Raw genomic sequence first — 23,913 nt, 5'->3', positions numbered from 1 at the left:
CACACACACACACACACACACACACACACACACACACACACACAGGCGATAACCAAAAAATGACAGTCTGGGACATGTCCAGACCAGACTTAACCAATTAGTAATATACTAATATGATTGCCACTTTCATAAGTCAATCCTAAGTAGAATGATCACATGGCTTTTAAAATTCCTGTAGCTATGTTATGCCCAGATCGGGTACCTCCCAAAAGATCACCATGGGGACCGAATCCCATATCTTAAAGTGAAGAACCTTTATTTTAAGCTTGAGCCTGTAGCCTCCGTGTGTCCTAAGTAGGAGTAGGAGATCAGAGAGTGACCAGCTTGGGCAGGATAGGGTTTTTATCATAATAGTTGTTGGGAGTGATGGGATTTTCAGGGTTCAGGACCCTAATTTGTCTAAAGCTGTCTATGTGGAAAGGGGAATAGGTCCTTACTGGACTCAAGGACACTGGTGATCTTATCTAACAGTTGAGAGGTCTGGAATGTCAGTTACTTCCCTTAGATGCTGGGCTTTTCTGAATGACGTCAGCTTATGACTTTTCCTGGAATCCAGTGCTGCCTCCCAGTAAATTCAGGCAACTGTTTTTTATGAAGCCTGTGACGTCAGCTGTGTGACCAAGCTATTCCAGCCCCACAGCTATGCTTACAAGGAGCTGACAGATTCCTCTCTGGGTCGTTGCGACCCCACCTGCATGTGGTATCATAAATGCTGTTGCTGATTGCATTGTGACTGGAGGTCTTCTGGTGACTTTTTGAGGATTCTACAGAACCCACTATCTTCCTGCTTCAGCCTCCCTAGTCTGGGATTACAGACATAAACCATCAGGCAGAAACCGCATTCTCTTTTCAGTCCTACAGCCTAGGGGCAGCGGTTTTTGGAAGCAGCAAATCAAAGAGCCCGCACGGCAAATAGATAGTGCAAAGACCGCTGGGAATTGTAGTTATTTGACTCATTCTTTGGCGCTTCCCGGAAGTGACGCAGGCATCAGTTCCTTTTCCGTCGTCGGGGCTGACTCGTGTTTTCCCGGGGAGTCCGTCGCACAGCTGGTTTGTGTCTCTTAGGCCGCGTGCTCCCCGGCGGGCGAGGGGGGCGGTGTGCAGGCGGAACCGGGTCGGGGTCGGGAGGTGGTCGCCACGGTTGTCCGCCAGCCCTGACGCCGCGGTTTTCCTCAGGTTCCGGCCGCGCGAGCCTCGGCCCCTCAGCAGCGCCGTCGCCATGTCGCGGTTTTTCACCACTGGTTCGGACAGTGAGTCCGAGTCGTCCTTGTCCGGGGAGGAGCTAGACACCAAGCCCTTCTCGGGGACCCACGGCAAACGGTGAGCTGGGGGCGTCTGCGGAGGGCAGCTCTCCTGGCGGCTGCCGACTTTGGGAGTCCTCGCCGCGGTGCCGAGGATTGAGGACCCGAGGATTCCCGCCTCTTGGTGTTGCATCAGACGCCTGCATCTTGAGATTCCGTCCCCACATTGCCTTGTCTGTGTCCTCTTCTCCCTGTCTGCGTCGCACTAGGCGTGGTAAAACTCTTCCCACCAAGCAGCCCTCAGTGACGTAGTATTCACGGAAACATTGAGTGCCGCGCAGTGTCTGGTCTGTTGTCCTGTTGTTGGAGTCTGCGTGCAAGTTGTTAAACGCTGCTGTGCTCGCCTTTATTTTACTGTCTTAACCCCCATCTCTGCAAATTGAAAATTTTTAAAGTTCTCAAAGCTTCAATTATTTTCCTGTGTGCCTGTAGTGTTTTATTTGTTTTTGGTTTTGGTTTTTCGAGACAGGGTTTCTCTGTGGCTTTGGAGCCTGTCCTGGAACTAGCTCTGTAGACCAGGCTGGTCTCGAACTCACAGAGATCCGCCTGCCTCTGCCTCCCGAGTGCTGGGATTAAAGGCGTGCGCCACCATCGCCAGGCTGCCTGTAGTGTTTTAATATTATTATTTATGTATCTCTACAGAGATTTATGAAGAACTGTAGATGAGGATATGTTATAAAATAATGTAGTATTATATGTAACTATGTGTATATATGCATTTATACACACACATAAAATCTTTATATAACCTTCATGTGACTACAATTCCGTAACTGTTCAAAAGTGAAAAACCATCAGGGAAAATTAACAAAAAATATTTTAAAATATTAACTGTTGTGAATGAATACTTTGGCCCATCTCAAAACTTTTTAAAGAAATATTTATTATGTAAACAGTGTTCTGTCTGCATTCCTGCCTGTACGCCAGAATGCATCATATCCCATTATAGACAGTTGTGGGCCACCATGTGGTTGCTGAGAATTGAACTCAGACCTCTGGAAGAGCAATGCTCTTATAACCTCTGAGCCATCTATCCAGCTGCAAAAGGTTCTATTTATTTATTTATGTCCCAGACAAAATTTCTCTATATTGCCGGGCGATGGTGGCGCACGCCTTTAATCCCAGCACTCGGGAGGCAGAGGTAGGCGGATCTCTGTGAGTTCGAGACCAGCCTGGTCTACAGAGCTAGTTCCAGGACAGGCTCCAAAGCCACAGAGAAACCCTGTCTCAAAAAACCAAAAAAAAAAAAAAAAAATTTCTCTATGTAGCCCTGATATCCTGGAACTCACTCTGTAGAGCAGGCTGGCCTCAAGCTCAGAAATCCACCCTCCTCTCCTGAATGCTCTTATTAATGGTGTGTGCCACCACCACCCTGGAATCCACTAAAGCTTTACTAGTGGCCTGTCCTGTTTTACAAGATGTTTCTTTTTAGGACCTGGTTCAGGTACCAGCTCCTTGAAGGCTTTTCCATTTGTTAGGGTCGAAGTACCTTTTCTCTGCTTCTTTCTTAGGTGCTTCTGTAGCCATGTATGCCCATTTGTAACCAGTTTCGTAGGGTATATACATACACTCTTCAGCTGCTGTGTGGGTTTGACTTAGGGCCATGTTGAAAAAGTTATGGCTGTTAAGCTGAGTATGAAGAGCAGAATCAGAAAAGAGGATTGTGGATGCTCTAATTCTCTTCCTGGTTCTTCTGAGAAAAGGAATCACGATAGATAAGAATGAAGGTTAATGGTCTCTGTTTCTTCCATACAGGCCTTTGTTACTGAGTGAAGATGAGGAGGATACAAAGAGAGTTGTCCGAAGTGCCAAGGACAAGAGGTGAGGCCACTGTAGGCTCTGTACTAAGGGAGTTCTGATGTTATTTTCTCCATGATAGAAACAACCAATCTGGTATTGAACTCGCTGCCTAGGTTTGAGGAGCTGACCAACCTTATACGAACCATCCGTAATGCCATGAAGATTCGAGATGTCACCAAGTGTCTGGAAGAGTTTGAGCTCCTGGGAAAAGCATATGGGAAAGCCAAGAGTATTGTGGATAAGGAAGGTGTCCCCCGATTCTATATCCGCATCCTGGCTGACCTTGAGGACTATCTTAATGAGGTGAGACTCCGTGAGAATACAGAGGAGGGTGCAACCCCGGCTATGCTCCTCCTCGGGGTTCTTTGCCTTATTACATACAGTACCGTGTTCTCATAAAAAATGAGATAAAGCAGAGGAGAAACCTTTTTTTTTTTTTTTAACAAGAGCTCTATTGTATTTATGGAGTGTTTGTTTTGTTTTGTCTTTTTGAGACGGGGTTTCTCTGTAGCCCTGACTGTTCTAGAACTGGCTCTGTGTACCAGGCTGGCCTCAACTTCAGAGATCCACTTACCTTTGTCTCTGAGTGGTGGGATTGATGGGGTGTAACACCACTGCCCATGCTGTGTTTTGTTTTTGTTTTTTTAATCACCTTTTACTTATGGTTTTGTATTTGTAGTCGTGATATATAAAGAATCTTCAAAAACATGTGTTAGTTAGTGTTGGAGATACAGGTCAGTTGTAGCACACTTGCATTGGTTCAGTCCCCGGCATTATTAAGTTACAGTCTTGGTTAATAGATGGTTTGGGTGGTATCTAGATAGCAAGATCCCAAAATGTGATTATAAAGCCTGAATTTTGGAAAATGCCACAGTCTTGGATCCCTGTTCTTCCTTTCTTACCGTGCTAGCTTTGGGAAGATAAAGAAGGGAAAAAGAAGATGAACAAGAACAATGCCAAGGCTCTGAGTACCTTGCGGCAGAAGATCCGAAAATACAACCGAGATTTTGAGTCACATATCACAAATTACAAGCAGGTGAGTCAGCTCGAGGCTAACTTCAGACTAGGAAAATGATCCTGTGACCAAACTCAGTACTAGTACATGGTGCCGTGGCCAGAGAAAGCCTTAGCAAACTTCACAGGTGTGAGGAGGATTGGTTAGATTTAACAGGCTTTTTTTGTTGTGGTTGAGATGGGGGTCTCACTATGTAGCTCTGACTCTGCTGAAACTCACTGTGTAGATCAGCTTGGCCTCAGACTCAGAAATCTGCCTACCTCTGCCTCCTGAGTGCTGGGATTAAAGGTGTGCACCACCATGCCTGGTTTATGGTAGGCATCCTGAATTCTCTGATTTTCTTCAATGCAGAACCCTGAACAGTCTGCAGATGAAGATGCAGAGAAGAATGAGGAAGATTCAGAAGGTGAGAGAAGATCACTTGATTGCAGATAGTAAGAATAATTTTACCCACTTTGCTATGCAGACTTTTATTTTTGATTCGATCCGTGAGAAAGAACTTCCACGAGATGTGAAATTAGTAAAGAGAGAGATTTACTCTATAAAGAAGCTTAACTGAAACAAAGGAATAGAGTGGGAAACCCCCAAGACAGGGTGCTTCACCCGGGAATTACCACTAGGCGTTCTGTATACAGCACCAGAACATGGAAATACACATTCCAGTAAATGTCACTGGACCAGGCCTTACATACACATCACTGGAACAACATGGGAATATGCATCACCAGTACAACATCACAGGCACAGGCTTACATTCATCTGACTGCATGTCTCTCCCGGGTTGAAACAGCAGCAGCTAGAGGCATTCTGAGGCAAGATTTTAAGCCTTAGGAACAAAGGGGTTCATTGCCCAGTCATCAGCAATCGTCCAAACACCTGGTCCAGTATGCACGTCCACTTCCAGACATTGGACAGATGTCAAGGATGTGAAGCGCATCAACAGGTCTCCATCTTAATTAAAACAAAAGATTCCCCATTCTCGATTCTGAGAACTGGTCAGGTTTTCAAAACAGAGAAGAGGGGTCATCGACAGTTAATGCCTTAGACTGTGCAGAGCCTTAACACAAGCCTCTCCATTTTTAAATTACTCTCCTCTCACTGATAGTTAGAAAGTCATGGGTTCCTTTGTACTAGTTTCTCATTTCAGTCTTGCTCTTTAATGTTCTAGCTCTTTTCTTCCCATCTCCTACCAGGCTCTTCCGATGAAGATGAGGATGATGATGGAGTCAGTGCTGCAGCTTTCTTGAAGAAGAAACAAGAATCTTCTGGAGACAGCCGAAAGTTCCTCAAAAAGATGGAAGTAAGATCCAGAATTAGACTGGGAGGTGATTTGCTGCCAGAGGTTATTTGGGTCCTTAGAAGAAGAAACTTGATCTAATAAAATCTTGCAGTTCACAGTTCAGTGAAAGTTAGGGAATTTGGATTGGAACATTAGGTGAATTGGGATCTAGCTGCCAGGCCCAGCACTGTGCTGGGGAGCTTTGTGGTACTTGCTTTGCGATAATTTGTGTGTGTGTGTGTGTGTGTGTGTGTGTGTGTGTGTGTGTGTGTGTGTGTGTGTGTGTGTTCTGGTTTTTTGAGATAGGGTTTCTCTGTGTAACAGTTCTGTCTGTCCTGGACTTCACTTTGTAGACCAGGCTGGCCTCGAACTCACAAGATCCAGCTGGCTCTGCCTCCTGAGTGGTGGGATTAAGGACACACACCACCATCACCTGACCTCTTGGGGTAATTTATGATCTCGAGAGTTTTAGTGGTCAGTTTTATGTAATATCTTGGTTCTATCAGTAACTGCTCTTTTTCTGGTAATCAAATGCCTGGAATGTGTGTCAGCAAGAGCAGAGAAGGTCTCTTGTTTTCTCCTGATCCTCTCTTTCCTCTAAGGATGATGATGAGGACTCTGAAGATTCTGAAGATGATGAGGAATGGGACACCAGCTCTACCTCTTCTGACTCAGACTCAGAAGAAGAAGAAGGAAAACAAACTGTTCTGGCTTCAAAGTTCCTTAAAAAGTAAGGAAGTCATGGGTTTGAGCGTTACAGTGAGAGGGTAGAAAAGCCTTTATAATCATTTTGAAGGCTGTTGCTCTTTGTTTTCATGGAATCCCACTGCTCCCCTTTTATAGCCGGTTTTAAGATTCTAGTGCCTGATCACAAAGCTTGTCTTGAAAATACAGGATTTGTAGTTCGAATCTTAACCACATTCTCATTACAAAACTCACGATTTAGGCATCTGTTAGTTATGTGATAGTGGACAAGCTGTACCTTTTCAGTCTCGAGTTGTCTCCCAGGACAGATGTTTGAGGTAGCGTAGGAAGTGGCTCAGTGTTACTGAAAAGGGGGTGAGGACGCGGGTCACATAATCCCAAGCTAACTCAAAAAGATTCTAGTTATTATTATTTATTATAAGGGGCAAAGTCAAGGAACAGGAACAAGAAGTTCTATGTCAGAGCTGTTGATATAATTTATAGTCACTTTAGACCAAGAGAATTCAACTTAATGAGTATGCTTGTCATATGTGCGAGTTAGTTTTGGGCCTAGGTTTGTAGCTCAGTTGATGGAGTGCTTACCTGCCATGCAGGGGGCCCTGGGTTTGATCCCTAAGCAATACATAAATTAAATATTGGTGTATATCTGTAACCCCAGCATTTGTGGGGAGAAGGAGGCCTAAGAGGTGGGGCGAGGAGAGGATTCATTCTTCATCTCCCTTGTCTCCTGTCAGGGCACCCACTACAGAGGAGGACAAAAAAGCAGCTGAGAAGAAACGGGAGGACAAAGCCAAGAAGAAGCATGATAGGAAGATAAAGCGCCCGGATGAGGAAGAGGAAGACAATGAAGGCGGGGAGTGGGAAAGAGTCCGTGGTGGTGTGCCACTTGTAAAGGTGAGGGTTTTGGACTAAAGGAGACTGATTTAGGAAGGTGCACAGGTTCCATCTTGTTGGAGTGGGAAGGAGCTTAAAGCAAGAATAGGTTTCTGTTGATGTATGTATGACAGGATATATTTTTGCCCAGGAAAAACCAAAAATGTTTGCCAAGGGCACTGAGATTACTCATGCTGTCGTCATCAAGAAACTGAATGAGATTCTGCAGGCTAGAGGCAAGAAGGGAACAGACCGGTGAGATTTGTGGCCTTGGCCCATGGCTATGTTTTCAGAGTTTGACAACTTTTTTTTAATTGTTTTAATTGAACTGTACATTTTTCTAAGCTCCCCCCTCTTTCTCCCTTCTCCCATTTTGCTCTCTGCCTTGACCCCGATGCTCCTAATTTACTCGGGAGATCTTGTCTTTTCTCCTTCCTGTGTAGATCCATGCATGTCTCTCTTAGGGTCCTCTTTTGACAGCTTTCTTTACAACACAAACATTGATGTGGAAATTATTCTGTTTTAAGAGAATATTATATGTGGTTGTATACTGGGAGCATACCTGTCCATTTTCTGCTGCATGCTCTTTTTATAAGTTTGAACTACTGAACTTCTGTTACAGTAATTAAATGGAAATGATACGTGTCTTTAGTTATTAGGTAACCAAAAAGATGAAAATAATCAAGACCTTTTGTAAATAGCACTTCAGGATGGCTGGCATTACCATTGTTTCTGTTGGGAATTTAAAAGAGAAGCAAGGGTTGGGGATGTAGTTCAGTTGGTAGAGTGCTTGCCTAGCATACATGAAGCTCTGGGTTTGAATCCTGACAGCACATAAAAAGAGCTGTAATCCCAGCACTTGGGTAGTGAAGGCTTGAGAATCAGAAGTTGAAGGTTTTCCCAGCTACATAACATGCTTAAGGTCTGCCTGGGCTATGTGGGACCTTGTCTCAAAAGAACCCATAAATAAACAAGAAGCACATACACAGATGGTAAAGATGTGGAATTGGCTGCTTTGCTGGTCTGAAAGGATAGCCTGCATAAGTGAGACTGGCAGATTTATCTTCAAAGCCTTACCCAGTTCTGTGACCCTCCAGTGCTACCCAGATTGAATTGCTTCAGCTGCTGGTTCAAATTGCTTCTGAAAACAACCTAGGGGAGGGTGTCATTGTCAAGATCAAGTTCAATATCATTGCCTCTCTCTACGACTACAACCCTAACCTGGCCACATACATGAAGGTGAGAACAACAGAAGCGTACGGGATTATGTTGGTGTGGGGGGGCTCATGAGGAAATACCTAGAGTTTTAAGGTTTGGGGCCCACAACAGCCTTGTTGAAGGCCCTGTGATTCTTGGTGAATAGCTCTTCAGAAACAACATTTATCTATTCTTTAACTTTGTCCCTTCATCTCTCGACAGCCAGAGATGTGGCAGATGTGCCTGGACTGCATCAATGAACTGATGGATATCTTGGTTGCGCATTCCAACATCTTTGTTGGAGAGAACATTTTGGAAGAGAGTGAGAACTTAAACAATTTTGATCAGGTAAGGGGAAGGATTGGCAGGATAACTGGGAAGGCCTGGTGGAGACAAGAGTTAAATTTAGGGGCTGGAGAGATGGCTCAGAGGTTAAGAGCATTGCCTGCTCTTCCAAAGGTCATAAGTTCAATTCCCAGCAACCACATGGTGGCTCACAACCATCTGTAATGGGGTCGGGTGTTCTCTTCTGTCCGATAGGCATACACACAGACAAAATATTGTATACATAATTAATAAATAAATTTTTTTTAAAAAAATAGTTGAATTTAGGCTAGGACCCTGGATTAATGTGTTTCTTCTTTGGATCCTTCAGCCACTGCGTGTACGCGGCTGCATCCTAACTCTGGTGGAGCGAATGGATGAAGAATTTACCAAAATAATGCAAAATACTGATCCTCACTCCCAAGGTAAGCCTAAGGAAACAGGGGCTTTGGTGGTCATACTAATTTAGAGGTTTTATAAGCATTAAAGTCAGAGTGAAAGAGCAACCCTGGGGAGGCAAGTGTTAGATTTATAGTCCTTGTTGACCAGAGTGGTAACTCAGATACTTTCCTAAGCAGTGAGGTGGTAAGCTCATGGGAGAGGGTGATGTTTTCAGGGTGTAATTGTAGAGGGCAAATCAGAGTGGTTGGATAGACTGCAGACAGATGGTTGGGAAAGCCAGTACTGACATCTGAGATGAGTGTGGATATCCTCCCTACCAGAGTATGTGGAGCACCTGAAGGATGAGGCACAAGTATGTGCCATCATTGAACGTGTGCAGCGCTACCTGGAGGAGAAAGGTACCACTGAGGAAATCTGCCAGATCTACTTGAGGCGCATCCTGCACACTTATTACAAGTTCGATTACAAGGCCCATCAGCGTCAGCTTACTCCTCCTGAAGGGTCCTCAAAGGTGAGACCACTTGGCAATCATGTGAGGAGTGAGAGAAGTGTGAATTTGTCCTCTTTATCTGTTAGATCTTGATGGTAAGTCTTCTGTCTCCCAGGGGACTTCTGAAGTAGGATAGGGAGGGAATTGGAGAGATTGCACTGGGGTTGGGAAGAATTCCATGTTTTGTTGCTGGAGCCTCAGCTATTTAAAGCCATGGTCTTTGGTGGATAGCCATCACTGATATCTTCCATTCTTCTAGTCTGAGCAAGACCAGGCAGAAAATGAGGGTGAGGACTCAGCTGTGTTGATGGAAAGACTCTGCAAATACATCTATGCCAAGGACCGTACAGACCGGATCCGTACCTGTGCCATCCTCTGCCATATCTACCATCATGCTCTCCACTCCCGCTGGTATCAGGCCCGTGACCTCATGCTCATGAGCCACTTACAGGATAACATTCAGCATGCAGATCCACCAGTGCAGGTAGGTGGGGGAGATTTCTGGCCTTCATGGTGAAGGAGAAGAAGCCAGGCCTTGGGCCGCTGTCCTCTGTTAGGTAAATAGACTCAATAAGAATTATCACCTGTTTAGCTAGTGCAGACCCAGACAGGTGCTTGGTCTTTTCCAAATCCCAGCATTGTTTGATGCTTTCACACATGGACATAAAATTTGTGCTATCCCACATTATAATTTGCTTAGATTTGGGTTCAGCCAATATTTATTTGTCTACTGTGTGGATTTAAAGTATTAGGAGGTGATCTTTTCTAGAAAGATGAAAAGGATTTTGAAGCAGTTGTTCAACTAGAGGAAAAAGGAACCTAGATAACTGCTCTATTGGGACACTATCACAGTGAAATTAGCTGAGTTCATGACAAGGCATAGCAACATTTTGAGAACTTTTTATATAAATTACCAAAAGCCATATTTGAGGTGTAGATCCCCTTTTGTGTGTATTTAAGGCAAGCGGGAAATACGTTTATACATTTAGGTTCTTCTCCCCTTCCCCGACACAGTTTCTTCGAGTAGCCCTAGATGTCCTGGAACTCACTCTGTAGACCAGGCTGGCCTTGAACTCAAAGATCTACCTGCTTCTGCCTCCCTAGTGCTAAGATTAAAGGTGTGTGCCACCACTGCCCGGTTTACATTTCCATTTAGTAAACCTATCTTATAATGGTGGTTTTAAATTTAAAGTACGTGTGGTGGTATGTGTGTGCTATGACATGTGTAGGAGTCAGTGGGCAATCTCAGGTGTGGGTCCTCCTCACCTTTCACCTTTTTTAAAACAATGGTGTTTTTCTTTCTTTATTTCTTTTTTTTTTTTTTTTTTTTTTGGTTTTTCGAGACAGGGTTTCTCTGTAGCTTTGGTGCCTGTCCCGGAACTAACTCTTGTAGACCAGGCTGGCCTCGAAATCCCAGAGATCCGCCCGGCTACAATGGTGTTTTGTTAATGCTGACCCATGGCTTCCCAGGAGTTCATCCATCTCCTCTGTTCCTGTAGGAGCGGTGCAGTTATAAATGCACTCTTCTCCATCCAGCTTTGTGTAGGTTCTGGGGAATTCAAATGCTGATCCTCACGTTTGCACAGCAAGTGAACCATACCCTGCTGAGCCTTCTCTCTAGCCCAGTTGTGGTGGTTTAGACAGTATCTTCTCTTTATTCTTTTATTTCATTGATGAAAAGCCAACTCTTGCTTAGTCTTTTACATTTGAGTATTTATGTTTTTATTATGAAGAGGTAGGAATTCTATATTTGGATGGCCGTTCCTTTGGGGTGTTTGAGGCAGGGTTTTTCTGTCCTGTAATTCACTCTGTAGACCAGGCTGGCTTCATTACTCACAAAGATCTTTGTGCAAGTGCTGGGATTAAAGGCTTGCACCACCACGTCTGTCTGGATGACCACCCCCTTATCAAAGCTCAGATATTTCATTCCACACTGTAGTTTGTCTCTTTTGTCTTAGTTGTGCTTTTTTGTCAGAGTACTTTATTTGTTCATTTATTCATTCATCCATTTATTTATTTGTTTAGGGATATGATTTCACTGTGTTATACTTGGCCAGGCTGGCCTTGAATTCGTGGAGATCCACCTGCCTCCCTAGTGCTGGGATTAAAGGCATATTGCCACCATGCCCAGCTTAAGGATTTTTGATTGTTTTAATTTTGTTTATTTGTTTGTTTGTTTATTATGTATGCAGTGTTCTGTCTTCATATATGCTGGCAGGACAGAAGGGGCCACTAGATCTCATTACAGATGGTTGTGAGCCACCTTGTGGTTACTGGGAATTGAACTCAGGACCCTGAGCTGAGCCATCTCTCCAGCTCCTAAGATTTTAAATAAATAAAAGTAAATAGTTGGGCAGTGGTGGCACACACCTTTTAGGCATCTTTGAGGTCGAGACCAGCCTGGTCTACAGATTAAGTTCCAGAACAGCCAAAGCTACAACAAAAAACCTGGTCTCAAAAAAACTGAGAAATAGGCCAGGCAGTGGTGGCACACGCCTTTAATCCTAGCACTCGGGAGTCAGAGACAGGTGAGTCTCTGTGAGTTTGAGGCCAGCCTGGTCTACAAGAGCTAGTTCCAGGACAGGCTCCAAAACCACAGAGAAACCCTGTCTCGAACAACCAAAAAAAAAGGAGAGAAATATAAAAATAAAATTCAGGAAGGTATTTTCACCTTTTTTCCCTATCTTCTTTCATAAGCTTTTGTAGTTTTAATTTTTACATTTAGACTTATAGTTTATAAGTTTATCTTAAGTTTAAAGTTTATCTTAATATTCTCATGCAGTGTGAGATTAGAGTCGGTTCTCTCTTCTGCTCACATGATACCCAGTTGTGCCAGTATCATTTGTAACAAATACTTCCTGCCCTACTATTTTGTTTAGGTGGTTTTGTGAAAAACTGCAAAAACAACCATAAGGCTGTTGGAGTGTCGCACTTCTGGGCTCTCTGTTCTGTTCCACTGATCCTGATTTTTGTCTATCATTATACCAGACCAACAGTTTCAGGGGTGGACTGATGGAAGGACAGGCAGATAGACAGATTGGTTGATTGATGGAGTTTGATTAAAGGTGTGCACCACCCCTCCTGGCTTTTGAGCAGTTTCAGTGAGTCCCTAGTCCAGACTGGCCTGGAACTTGTGCCAGTCCCCCATCCTACACTTGGACTTGTTTTTCTGATTATTTATTATGGTGTATACATGAGCACATACATGTGGAATCAGAACAGTTTTAAAGAGTTGATTCCTTAATTCTACCATGTAGATCATTGGGTTTAAACTAAGGTCACCAGGGTTGGTGGCAAATATTTATCCCTCTGAGCCATCTATCTGGCCCTGCTAGTCTTTCTTTATTTTTCTTCCCCAACCCCAATTGCTAATATTTTTTTAAGCAGTATCTGTAGCCTTGACCCCAGACTTGCCACATAGCTAAGAATGACCTTGAATTTCTGATTTTCCTACCTCTACACCTGAATGCTGGGAATGTAGTCCTATTCCTCCATGTTACTATCGTTCTGGGAATCAAACCCAGGGCCTTGCATGTGTATCTATGTGTGGGCATGTGCACATAAGTTTGGGTGCCCAAAAAAGCCAGAGGCTCCCCAAAGCTGAAGCAAGAGGTAGATTGTAAGCCATCTGATGTGGGTGCTGGGAACCACATTCAGGTGCTCTGCGAGAGTAGTATGCGCTCTTGGCCCCTGAGCTGTCTGTTTAGCTCGAGTAGTAGTGTTTTGTTTTGTTTTTTGAGACAAGTTTTCTCTTTGTATCCCTGGCTGTCCTGAAACTCACTCTATAGCAGGCTGTCCTTGAACTCATAGACATCACCTTCTTCTTGCCTCTTGAGTGCTGGGATTAAAGGTGTGCATCACCACTGCCCAGTCTGGTAATATTTTTTTTTTGAGGTTTTTTTAATTTATGTTCATGATCCCTTAATATTTTTATTATTGTTGTTAATAAAGCTTATTGTTGGGCTGTGTTCTCAGAGGTAGTAGAAAACTTGCTAGTACGTAGAAGACCCTAAATTTAATCCCCAACCTGGGGGATGCAGCATTAGTTCTACTAGCCTATAATCTCTGCAGCAGAATTTGGGAAGCTAAAGCAGGAGGGTTATAAATTCAAAGCACAGCCAGACCCTCAAACAAGAAACCTTAATCCCCTCCTTGCATATTTTTGGTTTACAGTTGTCTGTGTCTTGATTAGTGGCAAGCCCACACATCTTTGCATCTCGTTGACCATAATTCTCAGTGCCTTGTTGAGTGCTGGTTCTCTTTTCTTTCTTTGGAGACAAAGTCTCATTTAGATCTGCCTGCCTCTGCCTACCAAGTGCTGGGATTGCCAGTGTGTGTCACCTTGCCTGGCCCATGCCTGGTTCTTTTCTTTCATGTTACGTGTGATTCTTAAGTCATTTTTATAGTGGCATTTCATTTGTATTTTAATAAATAAAACTTGCCTGAGAACCAGAAAAGTAAAACACCACACTGGCCAGCCTTACAGTCTAGGCAGCAATGACACACACCTTTAATCCCAGTAGCCACACTAGTTTACCATAGAAACCAGGCAGTAGTGGTGCACTCCCTTAATCCCAGAACTAGAGAGGATTATAAAATGGGAGGAGACAGCTCTCAGTCTCAGTTTCATTCTGAGGTTTTCTGGAGGCAGGATCGCCATTTTCAGACTGAGGTTGAGGTAAGGGCCAGTGACTGGCTGCTTTTGCTTTTCTGACCTTCAGTTTGAAATCCCAGTTTCTGTCTCTTAGTTTTTTCAATCGTGCTTCACACTTTTCTTTGTAGTCTGTGTGATCATTTCTTTTTTTTTTAATTTATTTTTATTTATGTGCGTGTATGTCTAAGTGTACCGTGTCTCCTGAAACAGGAGTGCACAATTGTGAGCTGTCATGTAGTCTGGGAACTGAATCCCAGTCCTCTGGAGGAGCAGCCAGTTCTCTTACCACTGAGCTATCTCTCTAGCCCCTGTCATTTCTTAACAGATCGTCCTTTCCTTCCCCTTTTCCTGAACATCGTTCTGGTTCGCCTTCGTGTCCCCTTTGTCTTTCTGTGAGTTTCTTAGTATGACAACCAGAGTAACACTGTTGAGTCAGATTTTATCACCAGCTTGCTCAGAACTTTCCCGTGGCTTCCTGTCTCTAGACCCTGCTTTACACACGCTCACTCCCTGGTTATGGTAAGGTCTTTGACCAGTATCAGCTACGTCACTCTTGTTGTTCACGTGCACCACAGCATTCCCCTTTTCTTTTTCTTTTTTTAAAATATTTATTTATTTATTGTGTATATAGTCTATCTGTATGTATTTTTGCAGGCCAGAAGAGTGCACCAGACCTCATTACAGATGGTTGTGAGCCACCATGTGGTTGCTGGGAATTGAACTCAGAACCTTTGGAAGAGCAGGCAATGCTCTTAACCACTGAGCCATCTCTCCAGCCCAGCATTCCCTTTTTCTAGTGTGAACTTTATCCGTGTTTATCTGGGTGGCTTCTTAGTTCTTAGCTATTCTTCACAATGAAGCCTTTATCAGATTGTCAGCCTCTGTCACCATACAAACTCACTTTCTAAACCTTCCCCTCAGTTTATTTTTCTCCTTAGCTTACATTATTATTCTCATAGTAATTTTGTCCTCTAGAATGGAAGATAGGCCTTATCTCTGGCCCTGGCCTACTGCTCAAACATAATAGATGCTTTATGTGTATTTGCTGAATAAATGAATAGTTTGCCTGTGGCTATCACCTCTGCTCTTTGTACTCAGATCCTGTATAACCGTACCATGGTGCAGCTGGGCATCTGTGCCTTCCGCCAAGGCCTGACAAAGGATGCACACAATGCCCTTCTGGATATCCAGTCAAGCGGTCGTGCCAAGGAACTTCTGGGGCAGGGTCTGCTACTACGCAGCCTACAGGAGCGCAACCAGGAACAGGAGAAGGTAGAGCGACGCCGACAAGTGCCCTTTCATCTGCACATCAACCTGGAACTGCTGGAGTGTGTTTATCTGGTGTCTGCCATGCTCCTGGAGATCCCCTACATGGCTGCCCATGAGAGTGATGCCCGACGACGCATGATCAGCAAGCAGTTCCATCACCAACTGCGGGTAGGCGAGCGGCAGCCCCTGCTTGGTGAGTGTGACACTCTGGAGTCTGTACACATAGTGGATCTTTGTTTACAGGCATCTTTGCTTGCCCGTAAGCATTAAGAGAAGTTGATGGTATAACTTCCTCACAAGATGATTGCATTTGATTTCTATTTTATATTGATGCCTCCTCTGCCTGGCACAGTCTCTGAGAAATAATAATTTGTTACTCAAGACATAGTGAGTGTGAGATCAGCCTAGTCTACAATGAAAGTTCCAGGCTACCCAGGGCTACTTAGTAATCCTGTCTCAATAAAACAATATTTATTAGATTTTCATCAAGTAATAAAACATGATGTGTGAGTATTTTTGTTACCTTTCACCTAATGATAAATCTGCAGTACGGAGAACATAAATGGTTTATCCTGTTTAGTGCAGTTAATACTTTCCTTTTTTTTCAACTTCATGTGCATTATCTTTGGACCAAAACAAGCATAATAGGGTTTTATCAGCCAAGAATCTTAACATGGGTTTCTTTAATCACTGATTTTTTAGTTTTTGTTTTTTAGTGCATGGTCTTACCATGTATAGTGCCCAACCTGAAACTTATGGTATAGACCAGGCTGGCCTTAAACTCAAAAAGATTTACTTGCCCTTCTCTACGGTGCTGGGGTTAAAGGTGTATGCCCATTTCTATTCATCTATATTCTGTCACATACCACCTATCCTGCTTTTTTTTTTTTTTTTAATATTTATTTACTATGTATACAATGTTCTGTCTGTGTGTATGCCTGAAGGCCAGAAGAGGGCACCAGATCTCACTACAGATGGTTATGAGTCACCATGTGGTTGCTGGGAATTGAACTCAGGACCTTTGGAAGAGCAGGCAATGCTCTTAACCACTGAGCCATCTCTCCAGCCCCCAACCTATCCTGCTTCTTGTCTCTTGGTGGCTCTCTGTCTTACACCTAGATTTGTCACGAGTTTCCTCTTTGCCTAGGAGTCCTGCTTAGCTCTTGGCCTTTCAGCTCTTTATTAAAGCAATCACAGCAATATAACTTCACAGTGTACAAATACCCCACAGCAGGTAATATAAAAATAAGTAAGGTTAAAAAGGGGGGGGGGTTTGGAGAGATGGCTCAGAGGTTAAGAGCATTGCCTGTTCTTCCAAAGGTCCTGAGTTCAATTCCCAGCAACCACATGGTGGCTCACAGGCATCTGTAATGGGGTCTGGTGTCCTCTCCTGGCCTGCAGGCATACACACAGACAGAATATTGTATACATAATAAATAAGTAAATATTTAAAAAAAAAATAAGTAAGGTTGCTAGGTGGTGGTGGCACACACCATTAATCCCAGTACTTGGGAGGCAGAGACTGGTGGTTCTCTGAGTTCGCGGCCAGCCTCCTCTGCAAGAGCTAGTTACAGGACAGGCTCCAAAGCTACAGAGAAACCCTGTCTTGAAAAACCATAAATGAATAAAATTGTAAAGCTTGGTAAATATTATCCTATTTGAAATATGTTAAGCTTTTTTGCTTTGATTTTTGAGGCAGGGTTTCCCTGTGTAGCCCTAGTTGTCCAGGAACTAACTCTAGACCAGGCTGGCCTCTTAACTCATAGGTCCTCCTACCTCTGCCTCCCGCATGCTGGGTTTAAAGGTGTACACCACCTCAAACATTTTACACAGCTCAAACATTTTTTTAATGTGTATATGTCTTTGCCTGTGGGCCTTTATGTGCACCGTATGCATACAAGTGCCAGCAAAGATCATAATAGGATATCAGATTTTCTGAAACTAGAGATATAGATGCTTATGGATGCTGACAGTCGAACTTAGGTCCTGCTCAAGAGCAGGAAGAACACTTAAACTGCAGAAGCCATCTGTCCAGCCCCAAGATCTTACACCCTTTTCTTTTTAATTATTTTATGTGTGTGTATTTTGCCTGCATGTATGCCCGCACACTACGTCCCACAGAGGCAAAAAGAAGGTGTTGCATCTGCTGAAACTTAAGTACAGAGGATTGTGGGCCGCCGTGTAGGTACTGAAAATTGAACCTAGGTCCTCTGGAAGAGCAGTCAAGTGCCTTTGACTACTGAGCCACCTCTCCAGCCCCTAGACTTTTTGTTTTGTTTTTCAAGACATGGGCTCCCTGTGTGGCTCTGGGTGTCACAGAATTTACTCTGTAGACCAAACTGAGGTCTGTCTGCCTCTGCTGGGATTAAAGGCATGCTCTATCACCACCCAGTAACTCTTTTTAAGGGCAAGGAACTTTAAGAGAATCTGATGAAAAGCTGTGGGCCTTTTTCCTAGGAAAATGCATATGAGTGTATCCACAGCAACCATTCGTCAGCAGTTTCAAGGGAGTCAGTATCCTTTGAAACATCTGTATGGATTGGTTCACACTAAAGTCAGTGTCTTCAGCTATTAAGTGACTTGTACAGTCCTGTGGCTACTCAGTGGAGTGCTGGGGAAGTCTCTAGTCCGGTTATTTGCCCTTCTGGCCTCTGTTTCTCCTTAAACAATACTCATGTGGGCAGGAGTCGTGGTCCCAAGTTTGTTTCAGTCCTGCCTTATTCTTCTCCTTTCAGGTCCTCCTGAATCCATGAGGGAGCATGTGGTTGCTGCCTCCAAGGCCATGAAGATGGGTGACTGGAAGACCTGTCACAGTTTCATCATTAATGAAAAGATGAATGGGAAAGTGTGGGACCTTTTCCCTGAGGCTGACAAAGTTCGCACCATGCTAGTTCGGTGAGCAGTAGAAGAAACCATGGTAGGTGGGAAGGAAAAAATTGGCTGGTCTCCTTCCCTTGGGACCTCACCTTTTCTGCCCTCTCCTCACAGGAAGATCCAGGAAGAGTCACTGAGGACCTACCTCTTTACCTACAGCAGTGTCTATGACTCGATCAGGTAAAACGGGCTCTGGGGGTCCAGAGTCCCAGCTTTGTCAGCGGGGTTCCTTCCTAACAGCCCTCTTTCCTGCCTTATTTCCCCAGTATGGAGACGCTGTCAGATATGTTCGAGCTGGATCTTCCCACTGTTCACTCCATTATCAGCAAGATGATCATTAATGAAGAACTGATGGTGAGGGTCAGAGGTGGTGGGTTGAGCAGGTCACAAAGAAGGCAATATAGTTTGACCTATATCCTGCCTGTCCCTCTCACTCCTGTCAGGCCTCCCTGGACCAGCCGACACAGACAGTGGTGATGCACCGTACTGAGCCCACTGCGCAGCAGAACTTGGCTCTGCAGCTGGCTGAGAAGCTTGGCAGCCTAGTGGAGAATAACGAACGGGTGTTTGACCATAAGCAGGGAACCTATGGTGGCTATTTCCGAGGTGAGTGGTTCCATCTCTCCATTCTCCGAGGATCCTTGAACCTTTGTCTCTCCACTCACTCACCCCCTCTTTCCTGTGTATCTTTCACCTGCAGACCAAAAGGATGGTTACCGAAAAAATGAAGGCTATATGCGCCGTGGTGGCTACCGCCAGCAGCAGTCTCAGACAGCCTACTGAATTCTCCACTTCTGTTCCTGTGACCAGACTACTTAGCTTTTCATTCCTAAATTCACCCAGTCATTAAAGGTCTGTTGAGAATTTATATAGTTGTTGTCTGCTTGTTGCCATATAGCTGTGTTGGATTCATTTGCCAAACATGTTTTTGAGTTTCCACCCCATGATAGGTGCCAGGTTCAGATGCAGGATGAATTTTACATGCTCGTCAGTTGGGAGGGCTGCTGCTCTTCAGTCTTCTCAGGAAAATGTCATAACGTGTTTAACAAGAATATGAACCAGGGGCTGGAGAGATGGCTCAGAGGTTAAGAGAACTGCCTGCTCTTCCAGAGGTCCTGAGTTCAATTCCCAGCAACCACATGGTGGCTCACAGCCATCTGTAATGGGGCCTGGTGCCCTCTTCTGGCTTGCAGGCACACGTGGAAGGAATGCTATACACATAATATAATAAATAAATAAATATTTAAAAAAAAACAATAAAGGCCTGGAGAGATGGCTCGGTGGCTCTTCCTGAAAAAGTAGGTTCAGTTCCCAGGACCCACATGGCAGCAGCTCATAAGTGATTGTAAATCCAGTTTCTGGATGATCTGACATATCCATAAAATAAATTTTAAAAAATTAATTAATTAATTAAATTTAAAAGAATATGAACCAGCTGATGGTGGCTCACACCTATAATCCCAGCGCTTGGGATGCAGAGGTAGTTTAAGGCCAGCCTGGACTACAGAGTGAGTTTCAGGGCTACACAGAGAAACTCTGCCTTGGGGGGGGGGGGGAGTCTGAAGGAGGTAGGTAAATTGAATAGGATCTGATTATGGGGTATAGTGTACGGGAGGTATAGTGGACCTGGAGTGGGGTGGGTAGTGATTTAGTCCGGACCACTGTGGTCCAGTGATCAGCAGAGATGCACTGTTAACTGGTATAGGCCAAGTGCCAAGATCACAGTGAACATTGAGAAACTTAGTGACTTATTGAAAGCCTATTGTTATTTTTCTGCTAATTTGTATGATTCCTGCTGTTTGTGTTTTATGTTTTGGTTCCCAATAGATAGGAAGTTTTGTTTTTTAGGTTTGTTTTTGGTTTTTTCAAGACAAGGTTTCTCTGTTGCTCTGGCTGTCCTGGAGCTTGCTCTGGCCCCAGTTCATAGAGATCTCCTGAGTGGTATCAAAGGCATGTGCCACCATTGCTGGCTTGTGGAAGTGTTTTGTTGTTATTTTGGTTCTCCCCCACCCCCTAAGACAGTTCTCTATGTAGATGTGGCTGTCTTGAAACTTGTTCTGTAGACTGGGCTGGCCTGGAACTTGGAGACCTGCCTGCCTGTGCCTCCCAAGGGCTAGGGCTAAAGGCATGTAACACCACCACCCAGTGATACCAAGTTTTAATAAAATGTATGTGGAAAAGGTCATTTTGCAAGATGAGTTTGCATAAGTTTAACTGCAACAGAAGCCATGAAACAGCTCAGTATCAAGAATTTACTGACCTTTAATCCCAGCATTCGGGAGGCAGAGGCAGGCGGATCTCTGTGAGTTCGAGGCCAGCCTGGTCTACAAGAGCTAGTTCCGGGACAGGCACCAAAGCTACAGAGAAACCCTGTCTCGAAAAACCAAAAAAAAAAAAAAGAATTTACTGAGTATGGAGTTGAGTTATGTTCCAGCCTATGTCTTGTTTCTCACTGGAGATAGAAAGAAATGAGAAAAATTACGAGAAGTACCATCAACTTTGCAAACTATAAGCAGATTGGGGACTCAGAACTTTAAGTGTTCCACACAGGTAGTTAAGACTTCTTGGCATTTTTCCTTTCTTGTGGCTTTTTTTAACCTTTAAGGTCAAACTGAGGACTAGGCAAAAGGACTCTGTAAGTTAGGAGTGTGGTAGGTGAATCCATTCCCTTCTTCTCTCCAAGTATAGGCAGCAATGGCTATGGAGCCTGGCTCTGGCAACTAAAAATGTTGACAGGAGTGGGGTGAGCCACCACTTAACACTTCTGTTCTGGTTTAGCCTAAGGATGTCCTCTACCACAGAGCTGTAACGGTGTTAGAAGCATTAAAACTTTAACAGTTCTGCCCTTCTGGTAGGTGTCAGTGTTCACACAAATGTAATTGAGGGTTTGTGTGTGGGGGAGGGAGGGGTGTATTGTTTGAGATGGGATCTTTCTATTTTGTCCTGACTGTCCTAGAACTCACTATGTAGATACCCTGCCCTGGAACTCCAGAGAAGTGCTGGGACAAAAGGCATGTACCACTACACCAGAAAGTAGTTGAAATTTAACAATCTAGCAATGAAGTATTCAGTATACCCTAGAGCAACCTGCTTATTTCATAAGCGTAAACAGCATCGGAGTCTAACAAGTGAAACCTGTCATCTTATTGAAAGAACTGTGCACCCTGACCAAGTAAGAATTAGACCAGGAACACAGGTTTTAGCACCAAGGGTGTCTAGAAGTTTGATTCAAATGGATCTAAATAAGGACGGAAATAGGATACTAATTTTCAGATGACACAATTCATTATGTAGAACATAAAAAAGAAAGAAATCTCAAGGAACTAGAGAGATGGCTTAGCAGGTAAGAGTACTTGCTCTTTCAGAGGACCTGGGTTTGATTCCCAGCACCCACGTTAGGTAGATAACAACTGTCTGTCACCCCAGCTCCTGGGTACTTAACATTCATAGAAATCTTCCGCTTCATGCCGGGCGGTGGTGGCGCACGCCTTTAATCCCAGCACTCGGGAGGCAGAGGCACGCTGATCTCTGTGAGTTCGAGACCAGCTTGGTCTACAAGAGCTAGTTCCAGGACAGGCTCCAAAGCTACAGAGAAACCCTGTCTCGAAAAACCAAAAAAAAAAAAAAAAAAAGAAAGAAATCTCCGCTTTATGCATGACACTAACATCTATACATAATAAAAAATATTTTAAAAGAAAAACCAAAAATGTTAAGACTAAGCCTAAGAAATGAATTCAGCAAAGTTGTAAGATTAAAAGAAATCAGATGCGCACATTGAAGACACATTAAGGGACAGGAGTATAGCTCAGTAATGTGGGCCTGCCTGGAGTGTAGAAGGTAGGTAAGTGTGCACTGGTGACTTCCTGGGATTTTACCTAAGACCAGTTTGGAGAGCCTGTGGGTTTAAGTTATCTAGGGGAACCTGGGTAATTCAAAGGCAGCTGTCTGCTGCTTTACGTACCTCGAGGAAGAGCCTTTCAATCTTCTAGCTTTCTGAGTTTCCTCAGTCTTGGGAATGTTTTGATTAGGACAGACAACTGCTGCACTAAAGAAAATAAGGAGCCGGGCGGTGGTGGCGCACGCCTTTAATCCCAGCACTCGGGAGGCAGAGGCAGACGGATCTCTGTGAGTTCGAGATCAGCCTGGTCTACAAGAGCTAGTTCCAGGACAGGCTCCAAAACCACAGAGAAACCCTGTCTCGAAAAACCAAAAAAAAAAAAAAAAAAAATAAGGAAAGGACACTCTATCACTGTGACAAAATACTGAGAATTAGAGGGGGAAGAGGCTTGATTGTTGGCTTACAGTTCTTAAGTTTGAATTCATGGTGTCTATTTTGTTGCTGTGAAGAGACACTATGACCAAGTCAATTACAAAAGAAAGCTAACAGCTGGATCTGATATTACACAGCTTTAACCCCAGCACTAAGAGACATAGGCAGGTGGATAAAACATTTCATTGGAGCCTTTGCTTACAGTTTCACAGAGTGAGTCCATGACCATCGTGGTAGGGAGCATGGTGGCAGGCAGGCCTAGTGCTGCCTGGAGGCAGTAGCTGAGAGCTTACATCTTGTCTACAAGTAGGCAGAGAAAGACTCGAAACCTCAAAGCCTCCTCCCAGTGACACACACTTTCTCTCAACATGGCCAGCCTTCTAATCCTTCCCAAACAGTTCTAGCAACAGGGTCCAGGCATTCAAATATATGAACCTATGGAGGCCATCCTTGTTCAAACCACCACATGTGGTTACAAAACTCATTTGTTTCTGGCCTTGTGAGACAGCATCATGGTGTGGGGCACATACAGCAAAATTATGGACTGGAAGACAGAAAAGGCAAGGGAGAAGGGAACAAAACTGTTGAAGGGCAATGCCCCAGTGACCTGAGCTTCCCACCACCTCCCAGTAGTCCCTAAGCTATGAGTCCATGTATGAGTCAGACAAAGCATTCATAAACGATGACTTTCCAAGGGCTCTGCCTATAGATGCTCACTGCTGCACTAGGGACCAACTCTTCAGCACATGAATTTGGAGGAGACAGTAAGATCCAGCCATCATCTCTCTCATTTGCAAAGCTCCAGGTTTTTTCCTAGCATCAAAAGGGAAAATAACCACAGTGAGAAGGCAACTCGTGGATGGTGTCTTTGTTAAGGTTTTTGATGCTGTTAAACACCATAACGCAAAAGCAAGTTGGAGAGGAAAGGGTTTGTCTGGCTTACACTTCCACATCACTGTTCATTGAAGAAGTCAGGGCAGGAACCTGGAGGCAGAAGCCATGGAAGGGTGTTGCTTGCTGGCTTGCCCCACCCCCATTGGAGAGTTGTTCCATTCTGTTTTGGAGTCCAGACATTTAAAGAGATGAAAGGTAAGATTGGGTGCAATCATAGACCCAGTCTCTGGCGTACTGTCCTGGCTTTGGTGTATGAATGAAGGTGGTCACCTTGTGTCTGAGTTCATCTGGTCTTCCCTGATTGTGCTACTATACTGTCTGTCTTTGTCCATTGTTGTCTGTTAGGTGTGTATTTTCAAGCCTTGCTGCAGGGATGGAAATCAATCATCACAGCCAAATTGCCCCTGAGGTACATACTACATTTTCAGGTTTCCCACGAAGTAGACTTGATCTCCCTCCTGGAGCTTCTCTGTCGCTGTTATGTTACCTTGCTGGAGCCTACTGTTTAAGTCCACAGGTGCATCAGGTGGTTCTCTACACTCTCCCTTTGAGATCCTTTCCTCGCA

General features: G+C 44.2%; 1 protein-coding gene across 1 annotated transcript; it reads left to right on the top strand.

Annotated features, from left to right (window-relative positions):
- Positions 1 to 928: 928 nt before the first annotated feature.
- LOC142849698 (eukaryotic translation initiation factor 3 subunit C) lies at positions 929 to 19,051 on the top strand. Its single transcript, XM_075972223.1, has 21 exons — positions 929 to 1,050; positions 1,177 to 1,320; positions 3,057 to 3,122; positions 3,215 to 3,404; positions 4,012 to 4,137; positions 4,468 to 4,522; positions 5,310 to 5,416; positions 5,998 to 6,125; positions 6,835 to 6,994; positions 7,125 to 7,228; positions 8,071 to 8,212; positions 8,393 to 8,518; positions 8,826 to 8,919; positions 9,217 to 9,407; positions 9,646 to 9,870; positions 15,139 to 15,502; positions 18,045 to 18,204; positions 18,298 to 18,363; positions 18,450 to 18,537; positions 18,627 to 18,789; positions 18,884 to 19,051. Exons 2-21 carry the CDS (start codon positions 1,220 to 1,222, stop codon positions 18,964 to 18,966), a joined length of 2,739 nt encoding a protein of 912 aa, XP_075828338.1. The 5' UTR covers positions 929 to 1,050; positions 1,177 to 1,219; the 3' UTR covers positions 18,967 to 19,051.
- Positions 19,052 to 23,913: the final 4,862 nt, after the last annotated feature.

The sequence above is a fragment of the Microtus pennsylvanicus genome, chromosome 5 (assembly GCF_037038515.1).
Source record: "Microtus pennsylvanicus isolate mMicPen1 chromosome 5, mMicPen1.hap1, whole genome shotgun sequence".
Taxonomy (NCBI): domain Eukaryota; kingdom Metazoa; phylum Chordata; class Mammalia; order Rodentia; family Cricetidae; genus Microtus; species Microtus pennsylvanicus.
The sequence above is the reverse complement of the archived record's forward strand: the minus strand, read 5'-3'. Positions and strand labels throughout refer to the sequence as shown.

Excerpts from the sequence above, each read along its gene's own strand:
- LOC142849698 (XM_075972223.1), top strand. The coding sequence starts at position 1,220 with ATGTCGCGGTTTTTCACCACTGGTTCGGACAGTGAGTCCGAGTCGTCC. Across the intron at positions 9,871-15,138 it reads ATGCAGATCCACCAGTGCAG|ATCCTGTATAACCGTACCAT; the intron begins GTAGGTGGGGGA and ends CTTTGTACTCAG. Across the intron at positions 18,790-18,883 it reads CTATGGTGGCTATTTCCGAG|ACCAAAAGGATGGTTACCGA; the intron begins GTGAGTGGTTCC and ends TTTCACCTGCAG.